This window comes from Engystomops pustulosus, chromosome 7 (assembly GCF_040894005.1).
Source record: "Engystomops pustulosus chromosome 7, aEngPut4.maternal, whole genome shotgun sequence".
Taxonomy (NCBI): Eukaryota; Metazoa; Chordata; class Amphibia; order Anura; family Leptodactylidae; genus Engystomops; species Engystomops pustulosus.
In genome coordinates, this window is record NC_092417.1 from 91,968,812 (window position 1) to 91,990,803 (window position 21,992).

Here is a 21,992-nt window from a genome sequence, read left to right on the forward strand (position 1 = left end):
AAATAATAATAATCTGCATTTTCTCCATCTCAAGTAACATAAGAAACTTGATTTTATCAGATCCGTTATTCTTGTTTTAGTGATGGAAGATAATAACAGAAGTCCGAGTTTAGTTGTAAACTTTAGAGGCTTACTTATTATTCCTATCTAATATGAAGATAATACAAATTTATTCTAGCTACTCTAGTCTCTACAGCTGGTCCAGCGGGCTGTACACCTGTATGCAGTGTATCGCGTGCATTATAAATAGTAAATCTCCTCCTAGGTAACTATAGGTGAGGTTACTGATCCTTGTTATATTGGTCTGGTAATATCACACTGCCGCCTGCCGCCAGATAACCGAGAGCGGGCACTGGCAGCATTCCCACGGCCTTGCGGGTTATCATGGGAACTTCCCTCAGACCTCACGTGGTGGGTGTTTGGACTTTCTCGGCACCCGTAGCTGTACAGCAAAGATGGCCGCGCACGACAGTGACGGGGAAGAGGATTTTGTCAGCTACGGGAAGACTTTGGAACAGTACGAAGAGGGTAAGGAACCGCAGGAGCACAACTGGCTGGGGGGAGGACATTGGTCGGTCATTAAGGGGGGCACAACTCTGTGGTCGGCAGGAATTTAAACTAGGAAGGGATTACTCACTGTTTGTTATTACACAATATAAACAATGATCAGGAGGCAGACAACGTTACAGATATGTATATGTGTGCAGGATACTGTCCATAACTTGGCTATGGCCACATGTCCCCTGCTCTGTGTGCCAGCTGTGGTGACATGATCTCCCTGTGCCATGACTTGTGCCAACATACTTGCCCCAGCTATGGTCATATGTCCCCCTGCTCTGTGTGCCAGCTGTGCTGCTCTCCACCCTCCATGGGTAATGCCAGCTGGCAGACATGCTTCACTTCAATTCTAGCTGCAATATTATGCTTTCCCTCTCCATGGTCTGTGTCAGATGCAGAGACATGCTTCCCTGCCGGTGCATCACTGAGACCACCACCTATCAGCAAGTTAGGCACTATCCTGTGGATAGGGCCTAACTTGTTTTGTGGATAAACCTCTTTAAGGCATCCTCCTGCAGTCCTGGGTAGCCCAGGGTGTGCTGCATTCAGCGATATTTTAAAACAACACTTCCTGGGACTGCTGGAGGAGCAAGGAGGTGTGAACAGGACTGGATTATCATTGGAGCTCCTGCTCCACAATTCTGCATTTTTAAAGGGACCCTGGAGGGAATTTACAATGACAATGCTATCCCCCTTCTTCTATCAGTGCTACTAGTGTCCTCAAGATGCCAATACAATTGAAAGCTGTGGAAGAGCAGTGAGCAATACGTGGCTGATTATATTGCTGTTTCAGCACTTTCTGATTAAAAAGTAGGTTTTCGACTGTAGTTTTGGCACTAAACCTCTAAAAGGTTTACCATCACTGATTTACAGCAAATGAAATTGTGAATTTTTGAGGTGTAACCAGGGTGTAAAGTCTATTTATGTGATGGCTTTATCATTTGAATACTGTCTAGTCTACCATTGCATTGTTTAACATTTAGGCTCCCCATTACTATATTTAGTTTAAAGAGCTTGTACCAACTTAGCACTAGATATTGACAAGCACAGAGTTCAGAACTCTCATAGACAATAAATATGGGTGCAATTTCCATCGGTCTCATAGTATTGAATGAAGCAGTTTGATCTACTTATAATATTTGACTAGTAATGAAATTACATGTTTTTTTTAAAATTGTTTGAGGATTCAACTTCCCGTGACTCTCGGGGGGGCCCCCCCTCCTCCATAGAGCTTTATGCAATAGGACACCTAAATGAGTTTCTATATATCTTACTAGTAAGACTGAATAAATATACAGTACGCTTATACATTTGAGAGAGAAAGTTATTGGGAGAGCAGAGATTACCGTGATAATATAAAGTGTATTTATCTACATGTTAATCTATACTGAGGCCTCCATTACAAAAGGAATTTTTGTGCCCATAAGTCAAAACAAAACCGTACATGAGGACTGTTGTGTTTTTTTTCCCTTAGGTGAGAAACCTAAAAAGCCAACACCCCTCCAGGATCAAACAGTGAAAGATGAGAAGGGGCGCTATAAACGCTTTCATGGCGCCTTTACTGGAGGGTTTTCTGCTGGATACTTTAATACAGTTGGTTCAAAAGAAGGTGAGTTATGTTATATCATCCTATAAGGGGTGCTTGGGTTTTCCTAAGCCTCGGGCAAGTCAACAAATTGGACAAATTCTCTTTAATGGAAGGTAGTTTTGGCAATATATACTTTAAGAAGCTTCACATTAGTATATGATTTTTATTAATCATTTTTTTTTCTCACTCTTTAGGTTGGACGCCATCAACATTTGTATCTTCTCGTAATGAGAGGTCAGAAAGACAAGGCAGTAGACCGGAGGATTTTATGGATGATGAGGTATTAAAATGACAGAATGTGCACCAGAATTATGGATTGTTTCTTGGGAAGATTTCTTTTCATTTTAGTGCATGGGCATTATTTGAGGATCTTATGTAACTTTGTATTGTAAAGTAGTCAACTATACTGTGGTTCACAAAGCTACACTGCTTTTAACAAGCAAGACATACCAAATGTCACAACATAGATTGTCACAGCCTTCACCCCCCCCCCCCCCCCGCTAGAAGAAAACAACCAGTTCTCAATACCATCTCATATGACATATTTACATGTGCTTATTTCCCCTGATAGTGTCAAAAAGTCACAAGGCATACAACATTTCGAGAGGAGTACATCATTTTGATACATTTGTGCAGAATGTCGCATGAGTGAATAAAATGACTCCCGTTATTACATCTTGTAATAAATCTGCGCATATGTCTGACCTAATCAATGATTAGTTGCTAAAGTTGCCTTTAGCAAGGTGTTGTCAAGGTTATTCATCTACCAATCAGTTATACGAGCCGATAGTCCAGTGAAGGACTACAGGGATGCCAAGTCTAACTGCCTGCTGTGTTGTCAGGGGAAGGACCCCTATGTATATGCATAGGCTGAATGGTATAATATACTTCCATACATCATTATGGTAGTGTACTTATTCTAACAAGTGATAAGATGATCACTTGTTCAAGTCCCAAAGGAGGACAAAAAAAAAGTTAAAAAAAAAAAAAAAGTCAAACACAATACAAGTGTCCTAATTGCCCCATATAAAATAAAACTCTTAAAACACATAAAGTGAAAATCACCACACATATTATGTATCAACATGTCCATAACAACATGTACTATAAAATAATTAAAGGCAAACCAGTCACCACATTTTCACAAATACTGTTAGCAGCAGGTTCCCATAGAGTTAGTTGTCTAACACCCTTCTTTTAGCTAAAATGGTTCATCTCCGATCCCCATAAATCATCAAGGGATTTTTCCCTCCAAATGAGTTTTAATTCTGTAGAACTAGTCAATCATATAAAAGCTATATGAATGGGATATCACCATACCACTACTGACCCATAGAATATAAGTAACATGTTCTCTGTGCTATTCGATGTATGAAACACAAAAATCAATGACGGAATACATTTTACTTTTGCATAACAACAACACCCCACCCACGCAAAAAAAAAACTAATAAAGGCATTGCACTCCCAAATATGTATTCCTTGAAGGGGGTATTTTACTGCCCAATTATCTTAGGGGCTCAGTAAATGCAACATAGCACCTGAAATTTGTTCTAGCAAATTCGCCCTCCAAAAGTGGACACTCCTTCCATTGCCAGCCCCCACTGTGCACCCCTACAGTAGGTTGTGACCATGTGTGGGATATTACTGAATTCTAGAGAAACTGGGTAACCAACTAAGGGGTGCCTGAACTTCTTTAACCCCTTCTAAAAGTTAACATAGGGACCTATCAGTAGCCGGCAGAAATTCACTGGTTTACATGTGGGGTATTGCCCTACTCGCGAGAAAGTGAACAAGAAAATCTGAGATGTACATGTTCATGCAGGATAAAATAAGAAAACACATTTTAGGGGTAAATAAACATTTTATTGTCAAAATGTAAAAAATCCAAATAGAACCTTCAGGTTTTTTTTTTTATTCTTGTTAGCTGCTTGAAGAGTTAACAAGCTTACCAAAGGATGTTTTGATTAGTTTCAGGGGTGCAGTTTTAAAATGGGGTGATGTGTGCGGGATTTCTAATAAACAGAACTTTGAAAACCCCTATAAAGATTGTCCTCTAATGTATTTAACCCCTTCCCGACATTTGACGTAATAGTACTGCATCGCGGGAGTTGCGTTCCCGCAAAATGCAGTACTATTACGTCATGCTTCCTGAATGGAGCCGGGGCCAGAAGCTGCGGGTGTCGGCTATATATTATAGCTGACACCTGCCTCTAACACCCGTGATCGGAGATTTCTCCGATCGCGGGTGTTAACCCCTAACACGCTGCGGTCGCGCTGACCGCGGTGTGTTAGGGGCATTTGTCAAGAATCGGACCCCCCCGCGGCGCTTACCGGGGGGGTCCGTGGCTCCGATCGCAGCCCCGGGACTGCCGGTGCCCGGGGCTGCGCGATACTCCTTCCGGGAGCCGGGTCCGTGCCTTCTGGCACGCTCAGTGTGATACAGTGTTACACAGTGTAATACATCTGTATTACACTGTGTAATGTGAAGAAGAGCTTGAACAAGTGATCAGTGGATCACTTGTTCAAGCTAACCTGTAAAAGTAAATAAAAAAAGTTAAACATTAAATAAAAACATTTATTAATAAAAAGAATTAAATAAAGTTAAAGTCCCCTAAACACAAATATTCCCTATATACATGCAATAAAGTAAAAAAACCACAAAATCGACAAAAAACCCCACATATTTGGTATCGCCGCGTCCGTAACAATCCGTACAATAACTCAGAAACATTATTGGACTCGCTCGGTGAACGCCGTAAAAACAAAACCCGAAAAACACGCCAAAAATGTAAATTTTTTATAAAATCTCTACACAAAAATGTTCTAAAAAGTGATCAAAAAAAGTTATGTGCGCCAAAATGGTACCACTGAAAAGAATAACTCAACACGTAAAAAATAAGCCCTAAACTAGCTCTGTCAACCAAAAAATATTAAAGTTACGTCTCTGAAAAAATGGCGATGCAAAAACAAATGAGATTTCCTCTATATTAGTTTTTATCCAGTAAAATTGTAAAAAGAAAAGCAAAACTGTATAAATGAGGTATCACCGTAATCGTAGTGACCTATAGAATAAAGATAATATAGTATTTTTAGTGAACGGTGTACGACCCCCAGAAGATACGAAATGAAAGTAAACCAAAATTGACAATTTTCTTTTCACCCATACATTCAAGAGTTAATAAAATCTCATCAATAAGCTAATGACCTACTAAAATGAAATATTTGTAAAGTGCATCTCATGTCGCAAAAAATAAGCCCTTGTATGTCCAAATTGCCCAAAAAATAAAGATTGTATAGCCAATAAAAAGTGACAATGAATAATCTGCTCTGAATGGGGCAGCTTCCCTTCGATGCCCTGGCGTGTGCCCACCACATATGGGGGATTGTTATACGCGGGAGGGATTGGGTATCAAATTTTGTGGAGCGTTTTGGTATTTTATCCACTGAGAATTTGTACATTTTTTGAAAAACACATTCATTTAGCCAAAAAAAATTTACTTTCAAAATTGCATCCGATTTTGTTTTAACCCCTGTAAAACAATTTAAGGGTTAACAAACTTCACAAAAGGTGTTTCACATATGTTGAGGGGTTTAGTTTCTATAATGGGGTAATTTATGGGGTTTTACTTTTATTTAGGTCTCTCAAAGTGATTTGAAACCTGAGCAAGTCCCTCAATAGCAGGATTTTGCTCTTTTTATGAAAATGTGAAAAATCGCACCTAACGTTCAAAGCCCCATAACATCCTACAAAAATAAGAGTATGCATAAAAAAACATGTCCACATAAATTAGACATTTAGTGAATGTTAGTTATTATGGTTTTTTGCGGTTATGACTATGTATGGAAAAAGTAGAACATTTTGAAGTTCGAAAATCAAGAATTTTTCCAAATTTTCACCATATATCTGATTTTCTCATAAATAAATGGAAAACATACCACTAACATTTTTCAACTAACATGAAGTACAAAGTGTCACGGGAAAACAATTTTACAATCACTTGGATATGTTAAAGCGTTCTGAAGTTAAAACCACTTGTAGTGACACAGGGCAGATTTGAAAAAATGGGCCGTGTCAGGAAGGTGAAAAGTGGCTTCAGCGTTAAGGGGTTAAAACTGAAATTTACTAAAAAGGTGGGAAATCACTGTTAGAACTGTAAGCCTCCTAACATCCTAATAAAATAAAATAACACTTTAAAAGTTATGTCAACAGAAATCAGACATATGGTTGATGTTAGTTAACAACCAATTTGGGCGGTTAGACTAACTGTATAATGAGCATAATGTTTAGCTCCAAACTATTTTTTTTATAAATAAGTGGAAAAAATGAAATCAAAATATAGCAGTACTGTGAAATACAACATGTCATGAAAAAACTGTCTGAAAATAAACTCTGTAAGATAAAGCGTTCCAAAGTTATAACTGCATATCCTGACACAGGCAGATTTGAAAAATATTTAATGTTATTTTACCTTCCACTTTATTTACTCTCTAGCTCTCTAGCTGGCTAGTTACAGTATGTGACAAAATTGAGTACATTTTATTTTTATCTTTTTATGAGACCAATGAAGATATGAGACTTTGATACAAAGTATTCAGTGTACAGCTTGTATACCAATGTAGTACAGCGGGCACACGTCGGTGCTGGGGAGAGGAGGAGGGTGTGAGTAGCACTCAGTCCCACCACTTTCCATAGAGAAACATGGGGCCGTATTCCAGGGAAAGATAGGACATGTCCTATCTTTCTCCTGGCTACAAAACGGTACGGTGCCATGCGCCCATTGACATCTGTGGGGGACGTGTATATACTCTGTACGTTCGTGGGAATATAGCCTAAGTTTGGTGACCCCTCAAAATAACACACATTCATTTAATGTTTAACTGCTTGCAACAAATCTAAGTACATTCCTAAGTGAAAATGGCCAAATTTCACTCCGTGTCAATATTTTGTATTGCCGCCATCATTTTCCAGGACTACATTCACTCTCCTGAAAGTGGTGTACACTAAAGCTTCACAGGTTAGCACTAGAATCCTCTTCCATTCCTCCATGAAAAAATGATAAAGCAGGTGGATGGTAGGGTCTTTGCACTCCTCCACCTTCTGTTTGAGCATGTGACACAGATGCCATAAAGGACACAAACAACAAACCTATTTGCGGTCTGTTGAAAGCAGGTAGGCTAAATCTGATTGGTTTTGCTGCACATGTTTGCTTCTCCACCGAACAGAGGAATCTTTTTATTTCCAAATAAAATATTTGTTTTTGGTACTGCATTTCCATTGTTAAAGAGTAACCCTCATGTCAGATGATTTTTGAGATTGTGTGTGTGTGGAAGTTTTGTGAACGTTTTTCTAATATACTTCATTAAGACAGACTGCAATGTGGCCATTAGTTACGGTATGTTACTTCTACGTTGCTATGGCAAATCTGTCTACAGGACTGAAGATGTGTTTCTCTCTCCTGTTTGTTACATAGTTGTGAGTGTTAACCCTTTCTGCTCTCTCGCTGGCTGTAGTATGTTATGAGCATTATTTTCATTGGTGCGATTAGACCGGTGCCGCACACTAGTACCATCTCTGGGCGCATGTCTCACCACCAACCTGCAGCATCTGGGGCTCCTGCCAACAGCTCTTGGCTGGATCGACAGCCATCTCCAAGCCCTTCAAGCTGGGTCGCTCCCCGGAGCTGACTGAAGCCTGCTACCGGCTAGAAGTCGGGGCCTCGTCATGTGACTGCGCCTGCTGGCGCAACTCCTACAGATGCAAAATGCTGTTGTCTTCAGCAGCATTTCAAACCTCTCCCTGAAAATAGGACATTTTATGCTTTGCTCGACAACTGCCTGTATTTTTTTCACTTTTCTATATCTTTAGCCTTCCCATTCCCATATGACTTCTTATTTTCCCATCCTTACCCACTCCCCCTATTATATAGATTTTATGGGTAGCCCACCCATTTAGTAATTAATTTTGCTTATCTGTCGGAACCATAGTCTGTGCAGTTTACAATCAACAGTACAGACTACACTGTAAAGTTTGCCACCCTTTAAGATCAAGCTGAAAGTGAAGGAGTTAATCCTCACTTCCACAGCAGTTTAACCAAACACAGTGAGATTAAATGTGAGCTCATGCAGCCCTCATAGACACCCTGTACAGGCTCAAATATGCATTTTTGTTTTGCAAAGTAAGCAGAATTTGTTAATAAAGTCTATTAGAAAAATGTTCACCACCTCCCCCTGCACCCAATATAAAAGTTATCTCAAATGATGGTTACCCGTTAACAAAGTCCACATTGTGGTATAGTGTACACTGATGATTAATACTTATAACGGTACAATTTTACTTGATTTTCAGGATCTCGGTGAGTTTGGGATAGCGCCAAAGGACATAGTAACTACTGATGATTTTGCATCGAAAACCAAAGATCAAATAAGGGAAAAGGCCCGAGAGCTGGCATCAGTCACAGCACCAATCCCAGGAGCAACCATCTTGGAAGATCTTATAGCACCTGCAAAGTACTCAGATGTTTATTTTACTAATTTACCATACAGCACATGTTGTAGGGTTTGGCCAGGAATTACTTCTCCTGGAGATAGGACATTAATACCTGATCTGTGTAAACCAACAACTTTCTCCCACATTGATCACTTATTTGGCCTTTCAGAAACTGAGAACATGATGCTGAAAGCAGTTAGTTCTGTGCTGTCTGTAGTAACAGGAAGCTGTAACAGGAACCTTGACTCTCATTGAAATGAATAGGAGCCAATGCTGCGTTTAAAGCTTCTGGTCACTATAGAGAGTAAGAAGCCATCTTCTTACGGCTCTTTTGTAGGCTCTATGAAGATAGAAACATTTGAAGTGGTTTCCTTTGGATCATTGATACAATTGTATGCACATACTGTATGCATCTGTCTCTATAGAAGTGTAGTGTAAATGCACTCTAAATGTACTGATAGACCCATATATTCAGACAATTGTTATTTACCTTAACAAACCCTGGCTGGTTACATGCTACAAAATGCAAATTGTAAAGAAGCAACAAAATATATATTTCAAGTACCACAAAAACCTCCATCAAAAGTTCAGAACAAACCAGCACTTAGGGGTTTTAGAGGATTAGAATCTAAAACGTAACCTTTAATTTCTAGTTACATAAAACGGCATCAGAAGTGATGCACAGGAATTATAACCATCAAACACCTAAATGGAAGAATTCACCTTGTGAAAGTGTACAGTCAAAAATAATACTCGTATAATGGAAAAAACATCACCACCTACAAATAGAGGCGGCAATCTCCTACCATGAATTAGACGTCTTTAAAGGTGATGGGCTGAATAGAAGGGCATACGGAACTGTCCTGTCCCTATGAGAACCCCTTAAACTCCTGCCCTTACAAGGGCAGTCCACAACTGTCCTTATCCTTGAATAAGCATGCCCCTTGTATAGCGTCCACATTCCTTTCCTGCCGATTCAACGCATGCGCACCTCCTCTCTCACCGGGTCCCTAGCACCGCGAGCGACCAATGGGATCACTAACTAGATGGCAGGTGTGACCAATGAGCGTCTACAGGAGGTGGGGTTTTAGGTTTAAAAGGCGGAAGTGCCGTCTGTCTGACGCAGTTAGCCAGTCAGCATGCACTGGATATCCACGAGTCCACCACCAGGACCGTGGATGAGCAGGATTTACTCATCCACAGCCTAGTTTACAGCTAAGTTTTTCTAATTGCATGCCACTTTATGCCGGACTCGCCTTAAGCCAGCACAACGGACGGCGAGTCCCTACAAAATCCCTCTGAAGAGTCAGAAGATGAAATGCGTCAGGGATGGTGGTGCTATACAGGGGGCATGCTTATTCAAGGATAAGGACAGTTGTGTACTGCCCTTGTAAGGGCAGGAGTTTAAGGGGTTCTCATAGGGACAGGACAGTTCCATACGCCCTTCTATTCAGCCCATCACCTTTAAAGACGTCTGAATCATGGTAGGAGATTGCCGCCTCTATTTGTAGGTGGTGATGTTTTTTCCATTATACGAGTATTATTTTTGACTGTACACTTTCACAAGGTGAATTCTTCCATTTAGGTGTTTGATGGTTATAATTCCTGTGCATCACTTCTGATGCCGTTTTATGTAACTAGAAATTAAAGGTTACGTTTTAGATTCTAATCCTCTATAACCCCTAAGTGCTGGTTTAGTCTGCAAATTGTGTCTAATATCAGAATTACTTGAACAGTTGATAAAATGTTTCTTCTCCCCTGCATAACTTAATTTTCTGTTTTTTTTTTTTTTTTTTTTTTTTTTTTTTTTGTCTACAGAATTACAATGGGGGTGCAGCTTTTACGGCAGATGGGTTGGAAAGAAGGACAAGGGGTAGGGCCCAGGTTAAAGAGGAAAGTTCAAAAACAAAAACCCGGTAGGTAGAGCAATACTATAAACATCAAACTACAGATTCTACACAAACTTATTTGTAGGTTCTCCTTTTTTAGTATTGCAGTGTACAACATTGTATTTCTTGTTTGGGGGAATACTGTTCAAGTTGTGTCCTGCGAGTATATTGCATATTATATGACAAATGAAGAATGCAGTATGTACCTTTACCACCTAGAGTATATTATTTACATAAGGGGTGTTTTGCAGTACCTTAAACTCAATAAAACCTTGTGTGAGGTTACCATGCGTAGGTGTTATACCTTTTTATTATCTCTTATTACAGACACATTTTATAAAACTGAATGGCTTGTTTAAATGGAAATAGTCTGCAGTAATGTTTTACAGGTGGATCTCCCTATATGATACGCAGGTATATTCTTCAGAGCGTTATGGAAAAGCCATAATCATAAAAGCTGCTAGTAAAGTATAATTTAACAGCCTGTATTGTTGACTATAGAAGGTGAGGGTGTATTGTTCTTATTTATAGATGCATTGGAATTGCTGGACTGATTATTCACCTTCAATTGCGTGGTTACATTGCAGAAACATAAACAGGGCAAGAAAAAAATATTTTTGCAGTACATTAATGGTAGGCAGCCAATGTGTACTTTGTTTATATGATGAACATAATACAGGCAGTCCCCGGGTTACGTCCAAGATAGGTTGTGCAAATTTGTTCTTAAGTTGAATTTGTATGTAAGTCAGAACTGTATACCGCCTGTACAGGCAAGTTTCTGCTAATTTTTCTTTCTTTGGCTCTTAGAATCCTTTTTCACAATTTTCAGATAATTTGCTTTGATATTGATGGTATCTCTCATTTACTCAGGAAGGTTTTTACAGGAGGGTTTACCGGCTTTGCCTTCACCCTCCGACTATGAGAAGATGCTGATTCAACAGTTGTCCTTTCCTACAAAAATATTGTTTTACTGCTTCACTACAGACAGGTTTATCTTTGTTTTTGCATATGGGTATAATCTGCTACATGGTTACAAAGAGCTTGCATTCTTGTGCTCAGTGTGTGCCTTCCAATGGCGGCTGCCTGTGCTCAAAGAGCTCTTAAAAATTCACTCAGCACCCTCAGGTAGGGTATGAAATGCAAGGAAGTTTGTGTATGTGCGCTCACCCTTCGGAATAATGGATGGGGAAAAAAATGAATGCAAAGGGTCTGCCCTTGGCATCCCAGGGAAAAAGGAGAGCTCAATGGCAGGCACACCTTACACCTCTATGGAGCTGATGCAGCTCAGCAATTTCTGTCAGCTCCATTGAGATGTAAGGAGCAGGACTGTCATGTGCGGCCATCTACTCCATTACTGCCCCAGCTGTAACTGGTCGTTAAATGCTGTTGTCACCGCGATCTCACCATTTAACCTGCCTGCTGGGGATCTCTCCCCCAGGAAGGCTCCGTCTTCAGGGGGTGCCAAGGGCTTTCCGCAGGCAGTGCCTGTAAGATCCCGTCTGTGTGCATAGGCTGACTGAGCTAATACCCAGCAATAAATAATAACACAATCTTAGTAGTAATGACCGGTAGAATAAAAATAAATTATTATTGAGCTCGCATAATGAACACTGTAAAAATTGTAAAAAAACCCAAAAAATTATTTTTGCCTATTTCATCCCACTAAAAAATGCTATAAAAAAACATATATACTCCAGAATGATACTGGTGCAAAGTACTACATGTCTGTAGACAAAAAAAAAAATGCATCTCATCCTGCAAAAAGAATGCCCACACATGGCCCCATTAACGGAAACATTTTTATAGCCTACAAAGGGCGGCTATGAGGAAACTAAAATCCACTACGTTCTATAGAATAAAACTGGCAGCTTGCAAGGCGATCCTTCCCTTCTGTAGCTTGCTGTGCATCCATACAAGTAACGTCCACATGTAGGCCGTCTCAGTACTAAGGAGAAATTGCATAACAAATTTTAAGATATGTCTTCTCTTTTTATCTTTTGGAAAAGTGTAAAATAGCTAAATAAATGTATTACTGACAAAATCAGACCATTCTAAAATTTATCTCCATTTTGTTTTAATTACTATGCAGAGCTAAAAGGGGTTAAAAATCTTCCTATAAACAGTTTTTAATAGTTTGAAGGAGGTACTTTTTAAAATATTTCAAACTCCATTAAAACAAAAATTTATGTGTAGAAAGAAACTGTTCTATTTGTAAGCTGCCGTCAAGTTGAGATATGGGAAATGTTAGTAAGTAACTAATTTGAGTGGTAAAACTATCCATTTCAAAATTTTGAAAATGATACATTTCTCAAGCAATTTAGCAAATTTTTGGGGTTTTTTCATAAATGAATGCAAAACATATCAACCAAAATTTACTATTAACATGAAGTACAATCTCAAAATCATTTTGGTAAGTTAAAGTGTTTAAACGTTATAACCATATAGTGACACATGCCAGATTACAACTCTTGTTTCTGTTTTTCAGAAGGTAATGTTAAGATGTATGGCTGTGCTCTGCCCCCTACTGGCTCAGAAGAATCTGAGGTAGGTCACAGCCATAATAAAAAATACTATTTTGTTAAAAGAAATGTACTTTCGGAAGTAGTTCCGATGCAGATTCCCCATGCATGCAGCAGCTGCATCATGTTTTTTCCTAATTCTAGGATGCAGCTACTGTCTAAATAAACTTTAATCCAACTTTTTCTTAATTATTGCAGAGGCTACTGGAGGGGTATGCTAGCCCCAGGGAACTCTGAGGCCGCAGGCTACTCCACGCCCGCAGTAGCCAATTATGTTTTTGTTGTGCACCTCCGGGATCAGATGGGCTTTGAACAAGTGCAGTGGCTCCTTTTCCGCTGTGGCAGACATGCCTGCTGGTCGTGAGCTCTGCACATGTGCATCACTTCCCTGCTACCGGTGCACCGCCGTAGACAAATACGAATATTTATCAAAAATAGTATGCAGTTGCTGCAAGCATGGGTAATCTTTAGAAAGTAGTTCCCCGATGATAGGCTTCCTCTTAAAAAGGTTTCAGAACCAGCACAGAATGCTCACAGTATATTGTTGGAGTAACTCAACGTTTAGATTAATAACATCTTCTACATCATGTTTTCATTAGTAGTTGACATTGTAAGAGACTGATTTTTTTTTTTTTTTCTTTACTGTCCCAAAGGATGAAGATGATGACTATGTACCAGAGAATGTGACATTCGCACCCAAAGATGTGACTCCCATAGATTTCACAGTAAAAGACAATGTCCATGGTTTGGGCTACCGTGGCCTTAATCCACATCAAGCTTTGTTTGGCTCTTTGGACACACCTATAAATCTATTCGGTGATGGCACAGAGAAGACAAGCAATTTATTAGGGAATATACGACACAGTAAAGGAAGGAAGGTTGGAATATCTGGTCAGGTAAGATGCAGGTTATTGATGTGATCTAATATCTAGTAGAACTATATTGTGTGTTTATGGAACTGAACTCATCAACATATCATATTAAATTGCTTGTATTACCTCCGTTTCTGCCAGGCATTTGGTGTTGGTGCACTGGAAGATGAGGATGATGATATTTATGGCATTGTCCCCTTATCAAAGTATGATACTGTCCTGCGAGAGGAGGAATCTGGAGATGGATTGTTTGGATGGACCGCACCAAAAGAGTATAAAAATAAAAAAGGTAATACTCTTCATCCTGTAGACTTTAGCAGCCTGGTATATTGGCATGCCTGTTATGTGTGTGTGTGTAGGCCATTCTCTGTGTTCTAATAAAAAATGCATACATTACACCAGTCTGAGGCTACATTCACACTGCCGTATGGAGGATGTATATACGGCCGACATATATACGTCCCCTGCGTGCGTCTCCGTACCCCGTAGAAACATGGGACATGTCCTATCTTTCTCCGGAACACGGCGCCGTGCGCCATATATTCCTGTGGAGAGGGGCAGAGGTGAGCGTCACTCTCCCCCTCCTCCTCTCCCTGGCACTGCCGTGAGCCCACCTTTGCTACGGTACGGCGGGCAACGGCAGTGTGTATAGACCTTGATTCGGTAGCTTTTTTTTTTTTTTTTAATGCATTTATTCTTTGCACACATTTATCTACTGGTTTAGACTTTATCATTAAACGAGTCTCCTCTGTATACAGTAGTAAAGTTGTGTGGCTCCCATTAAAATTTGGTGGGGCCTCAGTTGCGCAGTTCTATGTGTTGGAAGGTGCAGTACATTTCTTTGCTGCAAACTAGGCCAACAAATAAAGTTGGTTTTAAAATAAAATCGTTAAATGTAAAGTTATAATGAAGCAAGGCTTCACCATAGCTTGTCTGTGCAGCTCCTTTTGTTGAGCTGTAAAGTATTAGTACTTGTAGTTAAATATTAAGGAGGTGACAGATATTTTGTTTGTCAGACCCACTGATCTAGGCATATATATGTTTGTATATATTTTTGGCACTTGATAATTTAGCATATGTTTTGGGGGAACTGAGGGAATGTTTGGGTTTCTTTTATTTTTATATATCCAATCCTTTTGGTTTAATTGGTTTAGATGTGTGCCAGTGGTTTTCCCCTCCTCATTGTAGAACACACGCCTGCATGACTCCTTGTTAAACAATAATTTGATATTCCTCTTAGTATAAAGGTGAAGAGGGAGTAGAGCCACATATCTGCAGAATCAGACTTCATGTTAGATTGCCTTCTCTAACCATGTAAAGACATAGGCCTCATAAAAGATTTTCTGCCTGTAGTGAGTCCTTGTAGAGGCAGCTGTTGTGTCTTTGCAGTACGGCAGAGCAGTAATCTGGCAGCCAATTCCTCCTAACAACATGCACACTGGTGACTGCGTGTGCCAAGTGCTTATATCAACAGAGGTGTGCCCTTATTTGTCTTCACTTTGCTTTTCATAAACCTGACCATTTTTTACCAGTTCTATTTAGATCTGCCAGAAGACATTGTCACCTCTAGAGCTTCTCATTGCATTGTTTTTTAATTTAGCTTCTAAAAAAACATTGGTGTACATTTCCTATCCTTGGCTCCTTGTATATTTACTTGGTGCCCATGGAGGTGTAGGGATGACAATGCTGAGGATTACTCCCTGTCTATGGTGTCAGTATTCTCGAACCACCAACCTTTCAGTTAACAGCCGGTGTCAGTATTCTCATAATGAATTTGAAGATCCAGCAAAAATAAATTAGGGAGACATTGATGTGTCCGCTTTGCAGCAAATCTTATGACAATCCCAGAGTGTGCTACATCATGAACCTCACGAACCCCAGTAACTGGCTGTAATCTGTGAATAGACCTAAACACTTGTTCCATAGCTCTGCAGCTGTTTGTGTAGTGCATCGGCACAGTGGGAGAGATTCTATTTTGTAGCTATTTTTTCGGTTAGCGTGATAAAATTTTTCTAAATATTCTTCTCTAGGAATAAGAAAAACTATTTTTCTTACCTCCTATGGCTGTTAAAATACATCCTGGGTTCTAACTATACTTATTATAAGTTGGCAGTGAATATGGATTAAAAACAAAGGGGCACATTTCTCATTTGCCAGCGCTTTGTGTGTTCTGTAAGCCCCGCCCAACCGCCATGCCTGATTCATTAGGAGGCCTACTGCACTAGCCTACAGAGGCCCACCCCACCACCGGGCATGGCTGGTGTGAATGTGGTGTAAAGGGAAAAATTTTTCAGTTACTGGCACTTGGCAAGGAATTGCAATTATTTTAGAGCTTGTATAACAGAAAACTGGTGTCCAAGCCCTGATAAATGTCCTCGATGACTTTCTCATGTTTGTACTCTATCCTTAAAGGGTTTTTCCACTTTCAGCAAATAACTTTAAGCAAATAATTGATTTGGTTTGTGTAAGGAAAAGTTATATAATTTTCCAACATGCTTTCAATTACTTCCAGTAGATAGATATCATTCCCAGTTCATTACATCACACGGCTCTGATTACTCTCTGTGATACTAACGGCTTGTGCTCCTGTGTGACATCACATGACCAGGGACCGATTTCTGTCCACTGGAAGCAAACATAGAAGCTTTCTATAGAAGTACATCAAGCAGAGATCTAGAAAACCGTGAGGAATTAATAAAGTATACTGGAAAATTCTATAACTTTTCATTAGGCAAACAGCATAATGTATTTGCTGGAACTGGACACCCTCTTTAACTTCCCTTTTTTTTTTCTTTCTTTTTGATTTTGTTTCTAAACCAACATAACAATATCGTTTGTTTTTTAGGGTCTTCAAAAGAACTTCAGTATATTGGCAAAATACTGGAAGGCTTTTGTCTTGCAACACAATTGCCTCCATCTAAAAAGGTTGGTGATTTTAAAGAGTGAATTAAGGTAGTTATTTTGTTTTCATGGAAATGTGACATATCTAAGTATCATTACAGGGAACCTGTCAGCAAAAATTGACCCAATAAACCTCTAGACATATGTGGCCAAGCAGATTAACACTTTCCACATTATGTTTCCTAATTTCAGTGTGGTGGCATCATCCAGAGCATTAACTTTGAAGTGTGATGTAAATTAGTTGTATAAAGTTACAGTGCTGCAGAGACCAGCCATGAAGTCAAGTTCTCCCTAACTCTCCACCTCCTTGACTTTATACAAACAATTTACATCTCCCTTCACAGTTGATTTTCTGGATGATGCCACCACACTGGACCATGAAAGAAACAAGGTGTTCATCTGTTTCAAAGCATACATGTAGTGGTTTATTTGGTCATTTTTATGCTGACTGGTTCTCTTCAGATGTTCACTTTGGGTTATAAAATTATTAGACAGTCCCCAAGAGTAAGTACTATCTTTCGCTCTTCTAAAAAAACACAACGAGATAATTGACTATATGTTTACTTTGTTATTAGACAGACATTTTTATTAACACCTTAATACACATGACAAATCTGTACATAATGGTATGATACAGCAGACACCCATTGTTAACTTGACATTAACTTCTACTGAGCTGTCGGTAGCTTTGCTCAAACTGCAGTGGAGCATGGGCACACCTTTGAATTTTGCACCAATTGAATACAGTTCAGCTCTGCTGTTTTGCAGGGAAGCAGGGTCTCCATGCGTCACATATCACTCTGGTGCTCAGCGTCTCTTTCTCTGCATTGTACTCGGTCTGTGAAGTCCAGCCAACGAATGGTTTTAGATTACCTGTATTCACAGGGTCGCCCATTCTCCACTGCTGTTTGATCGAAGCTACCAACAGGGTTAACTTCAAGTTAACAAGTGTGCATGTGAACTATACCAGAATTGAACCAGGTTTGAATGAAGCGCATTATATGCAAGTACTAATCCGCCAGTAACCATTAATGATGTTTTTTGTAGCAATAACAATTATATTTCCCCTTTTCTCACATCTTGATTATTATGTCAATATTCCACCACCTGCTAATGAATTCTCTACATTACCATATCTTTTGCCCACTCATCTAATGACTGCTGCGGATGCTTACATAAGCGTTACACTCTCGCTCCAAAAATGGGTGAAACCTCTTTTCTATCCTTCCCTCACCTACTATTACTATCTCTACTTCTCCTTGTCACTGGTGACATCCCTCCCAATACAGGGCCCTTAAAACAAATCCCCACCATTACCTATCTCATCCAAATCTTGTAACCTCTCTTATCTACAACCTCAGGACAGTTCACCAAGTCCCATGGCAGATGACAAACAGATCTGTTAGCCAGAATTCCAGAGTATTTATCAGTCAAATCCTTCTCCTTCTTTACCCGTTTTCTAAAACTTAACATGGACAAAGCGGAATAATCTTTCCTCCATGTAACACATCCCTCCCACCAAACCTTACCGTCACAATTCATTGCGTCACAGTCTCTCTGGTCACTAAGGCCACATTCACACAATCGTTGTAGGGATGCCTTCATCTCAAGAACCTCTCTCGCATACAACCTTTCCTGAACCTGGAGTCTACATATTGCTAGTCCATGTCCTTATAATCTGGACTACAACAATATTTTTCTCTGTGGTCTCCCAGCAAACTAATCCATTTTTAACTCTGCTGCCCGGCCAGTCCATCCGTCTCCTTGCTTCTCCTTTGCCTCTCCTCTCCGTTGTTTACACAGTGCACAGTGAATTCTATTTAAAATACTAACCATGCATAATAATAATTTGCATAATATTAACTTTACTAGTACTCATTTCTTCTTATATCCCCAGATTTATCCACCTCCTGACCTCCCAAGAGACTATAGACCTGTTCACTATTTTAGACCTGTGCTAGTTGAAAACAGTCAAAATTCTGCAGTTCTTCAGTCCATGATTGGATCCTCCTCAAAACCCAGTGCAGCACCTGTCAAAGAGCAGCCAGTCAGCAGACACCAACTTAATTCTTCCCAGCGAAGGGAGATGCTAGGCGAAGCTCCACTTCAAGGTGAGGGAAATTATCACTGGTTATGTCCCTTTCATTAATACAGACGATTCTGGTTACAGGATGATCTTCTATCTACATAGTATATAATAGACCAAGTCAATCACGTCTTGAACTTGGAATGTGCCAAGACCAAAAAGAATAAGCGTGCAAAAGCTAATTTTTTTTTTTTAAAGGAATGGAAATCGTGGATAGTCCATTTTTTTACTAGCCAAGAAATAGAGCAACTTTTACAGAATGGTAACTGAAGGTGCCCTGCAGGTTTTCCTTGGGTCAGTTGCAAATCCCTTAAACACTTTTCTGATCACAATTGACCAATTTGGTCACTTTGTAGGTGGTACAATTGGGAACATAAGTATAAGATACCTGCCCTGACCTAGTCTTCATAGCCAACCTGAGGGTTGTCCTAGAAATACCAAATGACTGCACCCTTTTAGTTTCTGTTATTTTAATTAATTTAAGTTAATTTAATTATCATAGCATATTTGTAGTGGCTATGTCTGTTCTTTCTTGTCAAAAATTGGCAAATATCAGACGTTTTAAAAATAAAAATACAGGAATTTCTTGTTTTCATTAATGCTTTTTTTTGTGTTATCTCAGGACCCAATTCGGTGTTGGAGCTCCTTTCTGAGAAAGATCGAGAGCGTATCCAGGATTTAAAGCAGAATTTACAAGAACAGAGGGCCAAGGCCCAAAAACTTGCACAGGAGGCTTTGAAAAATCGTTTTCAATCCTCTGCTGTAAAGGAAATGGAAGACCGGCTCCAGCAAGGCCTTCTTGACAGGCAGATGGTGCCACAGAGTGCTGAGGAGTTTCGTCCATTTGATAAAAATCCAGAAAAACAGAAGAGATATGAGAACTACATTAGAAATCTTCACACAGGACAGAAAGGTATGAGAAACTACTTATGTCCACCAGAGCTGTGAGGACCTCTTCACTGGGTCATTGCTCTTCAGAAGTGCAAAGTGGTTGTCCCTTCACTCTCACCACAAGTTTTACATGGGGAAGAAACTTGTCATCAAAGATGTGTATCTTCAAACACATCTCTGGGTGTGAAGGTACTGCAGCCATATTACGCTAGACAACAATGCACTAATCTGGTGTTTCCATTATCTCCATTATTTCATCTTTTTATTACCTGGGGCTGCTTTTGTTTCTCAATGTTTCGGATTATGTACATTTTGCTAAACCTCATAATCGTCTAAGAAACTGGCCAATAAAGGATTGCCAATTTCTCAGACTTGCTTTAAAAAAAAAAAAAAAAAAATAAGGAAGGGAGGGAGGGAACAAGAAATTATATAGGGCAGAAAAGTGAGGGGGGAAAGGGGCCCTAGGGGGAGTATTTATTTAGCATACTTCTACTCTAGATTGGTACGCATCTAATTGTTAACTAGGCAGTGAAGCTTGTCATTTACCATAACCCACATCAGTTTGGTTCAGACTAGGTCTAATGGGAACGTAGCTTTCTTCCAAGGGGTAGCTATGGCTATTTTAGCTGCAAGAAAGAAAATAAGACAAGAATCTCCAGGAAGGAGCTGAGATATCCTGGATCTTCTCGTTCAACAGGGCATGGCTAGGAGAAAGGGGTAGATTTATCACTGTTATTGAATGAAGCATATTATAAATGCAAAACCTGTGAATCTTTACAAATCCCACCAACTGTCAGTATCAATGTCCCACAGCCCTCAAAGCACAATGGAAAATATGTGGGGACAACTTGTGCTATACGCACATGGACCAAGTACCAACGCAGGCAGTCCTAATAGTTGCCGTCCACTAGAGACTTTAATGGAGACCTTCGCTGTAGTTTCAGCCACATCTTGTTTTTCTCTTGGTGAAAGGTCTTCTCGAAGTCCTTCTGCTGGGGCTGCTTTTGGTTGTTCCTCTGTATGTCCCCACTATAACTTGAGCAACAAGACATTTTTGGAAGATTTACCTGTAAAATCCTTTTGCTTTCAACCAGTTATTAATCCAGTCCCCTTGGTTGCAGAGCAATTGTTCTCAAGTTTCTCTTTTTTCCTGGGTTCCATTTGTTAGTTTCTCTAAGTTGCTGTTGCTGCTTGTGTACAAACTGAATGCTCCCTGTCCACCGGAGAGATAAAGCAAAGGAGTTAACAAATTTTTACTATTTTTTTTAAAGATGCTTTGGAGAATTGTCTAGATGCCAACATGACGGAATGGGAGCGTTCCCGTGAGCGCGAGGAGTTCATGCGATCCGCCATGCTGTATAAACCCACCAACTCTCATCTCTCTTCTCGGTTCACTCGTGGAAAATACGAGGATGATTCAGACAAGGTTGAAGTACAAAGGGATCAAGAGGTAGGTGAAGGGGAATAGAGATCATTTCAAGATGACTCTGTTCTGCTCTCTTTACAATTGTATTTTACCATTTTTAATTTAGGGCATAAAAAATGTTACCAACCTTTAATATTTATTCCTGCTACACCTGGGTCAAACTTACATAGAGACCCTTTTTTGCGGTTTTATTTTTCACTCCTGACCTTCAAAAATCTATAACTTTTTTTTTTTAATTTTTCCATTTACAGAACTGTGTGATGGCTTTGTTTTCTGTGTAACTAATTGGACTTTATAGGGATGGTATTTAACCCCTTAACGCTCTGCGCCGTAGCTTTATGGCGCAGAGGTGTAAGGGATGTATGAAGAGGGCTCACGGGCTCAGTCCTCTTCATACAAAGGTGGGGGTTTTTGCATAATGCATAAAACCCCCACCGCTAATAACCGCGGTCGGTGCTAGCACCGATCGCGGCTATTAACCCCCCCGTTGCCACCGGCAAAGTCGCCAGCAGCATTTAAAAGACGGCGGCGCGCGGGCGCCGCCATCTTTTTTTCGATCGCCACGCCCCCGAACGTCATCGGGGGGTGGCGATCGGTTGCCATGGTAGCCTCGTGTCTTCTTTTGACACGAGGCTATCTTGCAGCTGCAGATTCGTTACAATGAGCCAGTGGCTCATTGTAATGAATGTGCTGCAAAAATGCCATATATTGCAATACAGAAGTATTGCAGTATATGGTAGCAGCGATCTGACCATCTAGGGTTAATGTACCC

The 21,992-nt window shown here is 40.0% G+C and overlaps 1 protein-coding gene across 1 annotated transcript in view; it reads left to right on the plus strand.

Annotated features, from left to right (window-relative positions):
- The first annotated feature begins 313 nt into the window (after positions 1-313).
- Positions 314-21,992, plus strand: part of GPATCH1 (G-patch domain containing 1) — a 40,150-nt gene continuing 18,471 nt past the window's right edge. Inside the window, exons 1-12 of the mRNA XM_072117236.1 lie at positions 314-528; positions 2,033-2,167; positions 2,341-2,426; positions 8,496-8,656; positions 10,455-10,552; positions 13,011-13,069; positions 13,698-13,940; positions 14,058-14,205; positions 16,762-16,841; positions 18,715-18,928; positions 19,526-19,816; positions 21,066-21,244. Coding sequence (XP_071973337.1) covers positions 456-528; positions 2,033-2,167; positions 2,341-2,426; positions 8,496-8,656; positions 10,455-10,552; positions 13,011-13,069; positions 13,698-13,940; positions 14,058-14,205; positions 16,762-16,841; positions 18,715-18,928; positions 19,526-19,816; positions 21,066-21,244 — 1,767 coding nt within the window. The 5' untranslated portion in view covers positions 314-455. The remainder of the gene's footprint in view (positions 529-2,032; positions 2,168-2,340; positions 2,427-8,495; positions 8,657-10,454; positions 10,553-13,010; positions 13,070-13,697; positions 13,941-14,057; positions 14,206-16,761; positions 16,842-18,714; positions 18,929-19,525; positions 19,817-21,065; positions 21,245-21,992) is intronic.